This window comes from Marmota marmota, unplaced genomic scaffold (genome assembly GCF_001458135.2).
Source record: "Marmota marmota marmota unplaced genomic scaffold, marMar, whole genome shotgun sequence".
NCBI lineage: Eukaryota > Metazoa > Chordata > Mammalia > Rodentia > Sciuridae > Marmota > Marmota marmota.
The window spans coordinates 40,485,327-40,494,799 of record NW_025999977.1 but is presented as its reverse complement, the minus strand read 5'-3'; the positions used below and the strand labels follow the sequence as shown (position 1 = coordinate 40,494,799).

Below are 9,473 nucleotides of genomic sequence, written 5' to 3'. Positions count from 1 at the left end.
CACTCCTGTGCAGCACTGTTTACCCTGTTATAGCACTAGATACCATTTCAACTGTCCCCATGCGACCGTGAAGAACTGATGTCCCCTAGTAACACCCTGAGGTACTAGAGGCTCAGAGAGCATGAATGTGATCATTTGCCGGAAAAGAAAGCCAGAGCTCAAGATGATAAGGAAATGCTGCTACTTGGTAGTAGTTAACCCTCCCAATGATAATGAGTCAGGTGTCACTATCCCTGTTTTACAGAAGAAAAACTGGCACTTAGAGCAGGCAAGTGAATCCCCAAAGTCAGCACTGGCAAATGGAGAACTAGGATTCAAGCCCGCATCTGTGTGACACTGAAGCCCACACTCAGGCCATACTCCAGGGTTGACCAAAGTCAAGGTGGAGACATGGCCAAGCCAGAGCCAACCTCTGATCCTGAGAGTGACCCTAAAATTCCAGTTGATATGTTTTAAGTCAGACATCTTTTAAGTAATGGTAAAAAAAAAAAAAAAAGTAATGGAGAAAATACTGTTTAAAAAATTCATTTATCTTTGAATTACCTGGGATTAAAATCATTCTGCTTCTTTTCTTTCCCTTTCCCCTTCCCCCCTTCCTCTTCTCCTCCCCTCCCCTCCCTTCCACATCCCTTCCCTTCCAAGGGTCTCACTGTATTGCCCAGGCTGGGTGCACTGGCTGTTCACAGGCTTGATCCCACTTGATGAGCACATGCAACCTAGTGGCCCCCCACTCCTGGAAGGTCACCATATTGATGCTAAATATAGTGCAGACACTTGATTAGCATAGGACACAGCAGCCCTGAACACATGGGCTTAAGCAGTCCTCTTGCATCAGCCTCCAGAATAACTGGGACTATAGGTGAATGCAAAGGCACCCAGCTTCACTCCGCTGTTTTCAGTAGTTACAACAGATCACCACCAGAGAAGCAATAGTGTGGTGACTCAGTGTAGCTGACACCATAGCCAGGTAACTGGATATATTAGTCAGGGTTCTCTAGAGGAACAGAATCTCTACAGAACAGGAAGTTTGAATTATACTGGGTTTAAATCCTGACTCAACTACTTAGTCACTATGTGATCCTGCGCCCGGGGCCTTGGTTTCCTTATTTGCAAAAGAGAGAGAAAAATAATTCATACCAAATAGAGAGGGTTATATGTTGAGAGGGTTGTAGAAATTATTCCATTTAAAGTAGTTAGCTGTAGTCCAACTATTCTGTAGGTTCTTGAACGCAGAAGTTGGAGACCAGACTGGACAATGTAGCAAGACCCCATGTCAAATTTTTTTTTAATTAAAAAATAAAACAGGGAAAAAAACCTGCTAAGAGAAATAGTCAATACATTTTAGCTATATAATTTCTGTACTCTAGAGTGGTCGGTACATATGACATATTTTCCCCTGACAGAGATAGGAACCACACATTCCCAGAACCTGGGGTAATGCTTTGCTCATAATAGATGCTCAGTGTACCTTAAATGGATCAAATATACAGGTTTTCATAGCTTTCCCCCTTAAATTAGCCTACAGTGTGCTTCCTTCCATTAAGTACAAGAGTCTTGGTTTTGCTCTATGCACAAAAAATCAAACTGCAAGGCTGGACATATAGCTCAGTAGTAGACTTAGTATATGCAAGACTTGGTTCAATCTCCAGCACCACCACCACCAAAAAAAAAAAAAATGGTCAGACAAGAAGAAAGGGGGAAAGGGGGAAGATGTAGAGGGCAGATGGTAGAGTAAAAACTTCAGGTTAGTGGGCCCAATGCCAAGGCAAGAACAGATGAGGGTTAGTACCAAGCAACAGACTAGCCTGGACGTCCCACCCTAGCTGGGATCTGGGGCCCTATCTTACTGTCCCCTGCTGTGCCAGGTGTGTTCTCATCCACATGTTGGAGAGTAAAATTGCTGTGCTGGAATTCTCCCATTTCCCTTCCTTCCTCACCTTCTAAGTAGGAAGGTGTCATGCCCAGAGCCCTAGCTGGGCTCCCTCTCTCTTGTAACCACAAGCTGTGCCATGTGCATGACCTCATTGAGATACAGCTGGAGTGGGGGACTGCTGTCTCACCAACACACACACACACACACACACACACACACACACACATTTTGTGTCCCCTCCCTACACACACACATGCACACACCAGCCTCTCTATCTACTATGGGGACATCACTTCCATCCTCCATTGATCCAGACAGGAACTGTCATAGGAGAGTAAGGAAGCCCAAACTATAGACCCACTAATGATGACTCCAAAACACATCAAGCCACCCCCCACCCATTTCTTGACCATCAGAGGTCTCAGAGGAAGTCTGGTTTTCCTTCTCACATGTTTGAGGAAGAGAAAAATGATAAGCTGCAGGCAAAAACAGAAGGAACTAGAGAATTTAAAAGAAAGGTAAGGGTTGTAGATAAGGACATTTCCAAGAGCATAACAGAGGGAAGAATCAAGAGTCTTGATTCTTTGGAGAAAAAATAGATTGAGCCATGAGGGGCTGGACAGAAGATGTCATAAGAACTGAGATGGGTTGTTGTTGATTGAAGGAGTAATGTATAAGAGCAGGATCAGAGAGGATGAGAATTAGGAAAGGGCAAAGCTACTAGCTTTGGCTTGGAGGGTGGGTATTAGCTTTTGTGAATAAAGCTGCTATGAACATGACTGCACCAATATCTGTTAAAGTGCCTGCCTTCAATTTTTTTGGACATATAAGCATAAATGGAATTGCAGGATCATACAGTACTTCTGTCATTAAATTGAAACAATCTGTTTATCTTACTCTCACTGGGCCTCCATCCTGAATGCTGATACCTGTTAGTATCACCCTCATATCCTTCTAGACTTACTTAAGTATTGATCCTGGTCATGTAAACATTTGGAGACCACAAGCATAGTGACAGTGCCAGTGAGAACTCCTGGAGGAGAAGTCAAGGATAGACCAGAGCCACCTACTTCATGCCAACTGCTCATGAAGAGACACACCAGTAAAGCCACTGGCTGATGGGTTTACCTCCCTCAGCCTCCTAAGGGCTACTTCATCTTATAGCTTGCAAGTCAGCACAATCTTCTCCTAAGCCCCAGAATCAAAAGTTAAATGAGTTTCCTGGAGCATTGGTTTGTCTCTAGAACCAGAAACCAGCAGAAGTAATTGTCTTGGCTATTTTCATTTCTCGTTTCTTCTGAACTGTTCGTTTGCTGACCAGAAGCAGGAGCATTAGGAAAGTTATTAACAGTTGTACAGGGCTGGGGATGTGGCTCAAGCGGTAGCGTGCTTGCCTGGCATGCGTGCGGCCCGGGTTCGATCCTCAGCACCACATACAAACAAAGATGTTGTGTCCGCCGAAAACTAAATAAATAAATAAATAAAATTCTCTCTCTCTCTCTCTAAAAAAAAAAAAAAAAAAACAGTTGTACAGAAGCTGACAGGTGAATCAGGTGAAACTGGGATCCCCAAGGAGTCATCTAGACTATGCATCATCAAGAAGAGCCATTGTACTCCTGACTGAGGTGGGAATACCAAGCCAGCAAAAAGTTGGCTGCTGGGTAATCTGGGGAATCATCTACTTCCATTTCATGCGTTTCAATTTCTCTTCTGATTTTCATTTCCATATGTGTGGGCTTTGGCCTTGACCGTTAGGTCTTCTGAGCAATCTTATAAGGATCCAGAATGCTGAAATTCTTGGTCCTGAGCTCGAAAGGAAAGCCAGGAATGCTTCTTCTAGAATCTAACCCTATTCTTCAGGAAGATTTAAGAGAGTAGATCCATAGGAGCTTTGGCTAAGGGAGTCTCTGCATTATTTGTGATGGTACAACTAACTAACTAGTTTCCTCCCTTTTCTCTCTCCCATGCTGGTTTATTTACCCACTGTCAAGACAGTTAGTTGGTGGTAAGTATGTTTCTAGGATTGACAATTTGCTACTCTGTTTCATTCAACTCCACTGGACTTCAGGGTAGTCTAATACTATTCTTGATTTCCTCAACCCATTTATTATTTTTATTTAATTTTATTATTAAAATAGATTTGCAATTCAACTGGTTCAAAATTTAAAACAATATATAAAAATGTACACATTGGGGGCTTGGGCTATGGCTCAGTGGTAGAGTGCTCGCCTAGCACATGTGAGGCTCTGGCCTCCATCCCCAGCACCACATATAAATAAAATTATTGTGTGCAACTACAACTAAAAATAAATAAATAAACATCTTTTAAAAAAAATAAAAATGTACACATTGAGAAACACAGTTACTCTTCTGTCTCCACTCACCTACCACTACTTTATAGGTAGCCAATTGCATTAGTTTCTTGTGAACTCTCATTTGTTTTCTACCTAATTTTCTACTTTTTTTTTTTTTTTTTTTTACTGGGGATTGAATCCAGGGATGCTTAACGACTGGGCCATAACCCCTGCCCTTTTGTATATTTTAGAGACAGATTCTCACTAAGTTTCTTTAGGGCCTCACTAAATTGGCAATCCTCCTGCCTCAGCCTCCTAAGCTGCTGGAATTACAGGTGTGTACCACCATGCCAAGTAATTATCTACTTTCAATTGAACAAAGAAGGGGCTGAAATTAAAGCAGAATTAATAAGTGAAATTTTGCTTTATCCAATTAATGGCTATTGAGGATTAGTATCTCTGGATTTCTTCCCTCTGTGTTGACCTGGATCTTTCTGTGATTATAACTATGACTCAATGGATTTAGTAAAAACTTTCCTTTAAAAAAAATTATAGTAAAATAGACATAACATAAAATTCACCATCTTAACCATTTTGACGTGCACAGTTCAGTGGCATTAATTCATATCGTTGTACAACCATCACCACCCCACATGTCTAGAACTTCTCTCATTTACTCAAACTAAAACTTGGTCCCTATTAGGTAAGAATTCCCTGTTATCTCCTCCTCCCAGCCCCTGGCATTCCATTTTCTGTCTCTAAGAATTGACCACTCCAGTACCTCATGTAGGTAGAGTCCTACAGTATTTGTCCTTTTGTGACTGGCTTATTTCAGTCAGTATAAAGTCTTTCAAGGTTCATCCATGTTCATAGCATGTGTTAGAATTTCCACTTTTTAAAGCTAAATAATATTCCATTGAATACACCATATTTCATGTATTCATTCTTCTATGGAGGGACCTTCAAGCTGTTTCCACCTTTTGGCTATGGTGAATAAAGCTTCTATAAACATGGCTATACAAATATCCACTTAATTATCTGCCTTCAATTATTTTGGATATATAGGCAAAAGTGGAATTGGTGGTTCATATAGTAATTCTATGTTTGATTTCTTGAGGAACTACCATATTATTTTTCACAGCAGCTGCACCACTTTACATTCTACCCAGCAACGCACAAGTGTTTCATGAAATCACTGATTTTATAACTAACGATTTTCCTGATTACAGTACATGTTCACAGAACATTTAGAAAATTCATAAGAGCAAAAAGAGGAAGTTAAAATTCCCTTTATTCTAAGTACGGCAACATGACTTGAATTCATATTATTCTGAATGGAAAATGGAAGAGATCCTTTGTTTCCCTGGTATGATTCTATCCAGGTGCTCGACAGCCCATCCAAAAGTAGTGCTGACGATTGCCCTGCCTGGACCTCATCCTCAGAGCCCACCATGCTGGACGTCCCAAACCCTAATCATCTGAAAGTTCATGCCCTGTATTTGCAGGGCATCCCCAAGAAGGGTGTCACCCTCTCTGTGTGTAATCAAAAGCTTGGTCCTTGTCCCCGATGCCAATTCAATAATGTGGGCATGGTTTTGAGAAAAAGGAAAAAGAAGTTTTATTGTTTTGCTAGCAAAGGAGAAACATAGGAGGGGCGCCCTGATGGTATGTTAGGATTCACTTGTTAATTCGAGAGATATTCACTTCCTAGATCCTCTGGCAGACATTTCCTTGCTGTGGAGCACAAATAACTCAAGGTAATCTTGTTCCCCTCCTCAGATTAGGGAGGAGGAGGAGAAGGAAAAGAGGAAAAAGAAAACTTCTCCGTTTTAAAAATAAGCCTCAGAGCTATATTCAAAAGGCGAAATGGATCACGGTCACATGTGGGTCTGTTTCCTCATCTTTAAAGCCACCTCACGGTTGATAGAGCTACATAAAATATTTGAGGAAAGTGACTTGTCAAAGAGAAATACATTCTTCAGCCCACGCGGTGGCGCACGTCCGGAATCCCAGCAGCTTATGAGGCTGAGGCTGGAGAATCGCAAATTCATAAACCAGCGTCAGCAAAAGCGAAGCGCTAAGCAACTCAGTCTCTAAATCAAACACAAAATAGGGCTGGGGATGTGGCCACACTGGCTCAGTGGTCCAGCGCCCCTGAGTTCAATCCCGGATCCCGGTAACAAACTGCTCCCGAAAAGAGAAACACGTTCTTCAGCACTGAGATTTCCTTTTTGGCCAGAGGTCACCCAAAGGCGTCTGTCCTATCGGTCAAACAGCCAGCCCCATCACAAGCCAGATGCCATTCATTTCTCCAAGTGCTCATTGGCTGATTCCACGGTGGATCCGCCTTTCCCCAGCTTTCCTCCTATCACCGCCGCGGTCCTTCTGTCGGCCCGTGCCCTTATTGGTCTTTCCTGCGGTCGCTCTATGCCTGGCATTCTGAGTTAGCCACTGGGAGTCTCTGAATTGGGGTTTTAAATAACGCCAGCCGTGAAGTAGGCGGGGCGGGAGATTTGAACGGAAGGCGACGCTGACTGGGTGGAGCACCGGCTCCTCATTGGCCCTCCGCCCGGGCGCTCTCTCGTTTTCTGTTGGTAACCAGCCTTCAGCTACGGGACCGGAAGGCCGAACAGGAGCCGTGGGGCGACCGGGAGCCGGGACCCTTTGTGGCCCGCGATGGGCCCTCGCCGCCGACGCCGCAAGCCAGAGACCCCGAAGAGGCGCAGCGCGAGTCCACCTCGCGGGACCCCGCGGCGGGAAGCCTCCTTAGGTAACCCGCGTGGCCCTTCCCTTGCAGCTCACCCTGGAGCGAGGCATGGAAACGGAATTGCCACACTTCTCAGACGAGAAGGACGAGGCTTGTTGCGGAGCTGACAGAACGGCTGGTCCCGTGGCCTTCCGCTGCCAGTGGACACAGCCTCTGCCTTCCAGCCTCTGCTCCGGGCACGGTCCAGTGCTCAGCCCAACTAAGGGCTGCAGAAGGGGGCAAGGACTGGCCCGACAGCCTGTTCCTAAGACCAGTTCTTGTTACTACACACATTTATCGCGCGCTTACCACTAAACTCTTTTTCATGCATTATCTCATCTTTGTATTGTGCCCATTTTACAGCTTGTGAGAGAACTGAGGCACAGGCAGGCCAGGTAACTTGAGCAGTCACACAACTGGTTCTGGTAGACCCAAGATTTTTAAGCATTTGTGTTTGTGGTTTTTTTTTGTTTTGTTTTGTTTTTTTGTATGTGTGTGTGTGTGTTTTTTATTGGCTTGCTTTGGGTGACAATTTCTAACTGCAGTCCTACTCTTAAGAGCTGTCTTTCCAGGTTTGTTTTCCTTCAGTGAGTGTTGGGCCTTAATCAAGACTCCCTGCACTCACCCGCTTCCCTTTCTTGGGAAGTAGGAAGAGTTTATGGTCCTCAGTTTCTTGATTTGGGGCTGGAGTTGGCAAGGGTGGGGACTGCACACCACAGCAATAGCTGCTATACTTGTCTTCTGAGAGCAAGGGGGGAAATGTATTTTAGATGATTTTAGATATTACTGTTGTAAGAAATGTAAAGAAAAAAATATTTTTCTTTGCTAAAACATAAGAATTTAACCTTTGCATACAGCCAATTTGCTAAATTCTTTTTTGGTGCTGGGGATTGAACACAGGCCTCATAGACCATGGGCTAGCCCTTTACCCCTGAGCTGCATCCCCAGCCCTTCATTAATCCTAGAAGTTCTTCTATTGCTTCAATTGTATTTTTTTTAAGCAAGCTATTAAAGCATCCGCAAATAATGATTTTTGACTCTTTTGTGTTTTTACACGTTTTACTTCTTATTGCATGGTATTAGTGAGACTCTAAGACTGGAAGAGTATTATCTTGGCCATCTTTGTCTTGTTCTCCATGTTAATGGGAGTGTTAAATATGATGTTTGTTGTTGCTTTCCAATGTAGAAGCATCCTTTCTATTATTTCTGATTAAATGAAAAGTTTTGCCTCAAATGGGCACTCATACTTCTTTTGGCAGTCCTGTTGCTCTTGTCTGGTATTGTTGCTTTTCCATTCTCCCCATGACAATTCCATACTTTTTTTTTTTTTTTCCTTTTTGACATAGGATCTTGCTGAGTTGCTCAGGCTGTCCTTGAACTTGTGATTCTTCTATCCTTTTGCCTCAGACTCCTGAGTAACTTGGCATTATAGGTATGCACTACCATAGCCTGCTCCCCCTCTTCATACAGCTTCAGTCTCCTCACTTACTCTTAGGGAGGGGTGTTTCCTTGACACCACATTTCCAGCTTCCTAGACTACCCATTTCTTTCCCTTTTATAACTATCCTTTTAAGTAGTGATTATAATGGCCTTGCCTAGGTATCTGCCTTCTTATCAAAAGCTGCTCCAGCTTCTTCAAGGGCTCTTAGCTATGTCCTTCTTTCACCTGCAAAAGGGCTTTTTTTGGTCCCCTCTACCTTGCACCTAAAATTAAATCCAAACATTAGCATTGGCAAACGTGCTCCAGTATTTATGATCCACAGAAAAAGGGCAAGGGGATTTCCTTGAGCCCATATTCTCAACTCCTTATATTCTCCATTTCTGTTTCCCTTTATAGCTACTCTTTTAAGTAGCCAGACTCAAGTGTACACATTACTCCCCACTTCCCAGTCACCCTTCAACCCACCTCAATCCCACTTTCTGCAGCTACTAACCATACTTGAACTACTTGAACTACTACAGCAACTTTCATTTGCCCAATCCAACAGGCAGGTCTATGTCTTTTCCTACTCTGTCTCAGAAGCATTTGACACAGTGGGCCACTTTCTCCTTGAAACATTCTGTTCCCTTGGCTTCCACGACACCATGCAATCTGGCAGTTCCTGCTTGGTTCTCTTGACTGCCTGTGTCACCTCTCTCCAACTCCTTGATGTGGGACTTGGCATCTTTTTCTCTTCTATCCCCTGCCTGGTGATCTCATCTACCCCTGTGATTCTAAATACCACTTTTAGAGGCTGGGGATGTGGCTCAAGTGGTAGCACGCTCGCCTAGCATACATGAGGCACTGGGTTCAATTCTTAGCACCACATAAATGTAAAGTCAGGATGTACTTTTTTTTTTTTTAAATTTTATTTATTTACTTATATGTGGTGCTGAGAATCAAATCCAATGCCTCACATGCTAGGCAAGTGTTCTATTGCTGGGCTACAACTCCAGTCCCTATTATCTTTAATATTTCTTTTGCTCCATGTTCTTTTAATTTTTAAAATAACTCTAATAATGACTTTTTATAATCAGGCCTCTGGACAAATTCTTTTTTTTTTTTTTTTTTTTTTTTTTT

At 43.2% G+C, this 9,473-nt stretch overlaps 1 protein-coding gene across 1 annotated transcript in view; it reads left to right on the top strand.

Annotated features, from left to right (window-relative positions):
- Window positions 1–6,663: 6,663 nt before the first annotated feature.
- Window positions 6,664–9,473, top strand: part of Cenpa (centromere protein A) — a 5,661-nt gene continuing 2,851 nt past the window's right edge. The window contains exon 1 of the mRNA XM_015479890.2: window positions 6,664–6,937. Coding sequence (XP_015335376.1) covers window positions 6,844–6,937 — 94 coding nt within the window. The 5' untranslated portion in view covers window positions 6,664–6,843. The remainder of the gene's footprint in view (window positions 6,938–9,473) is intronic.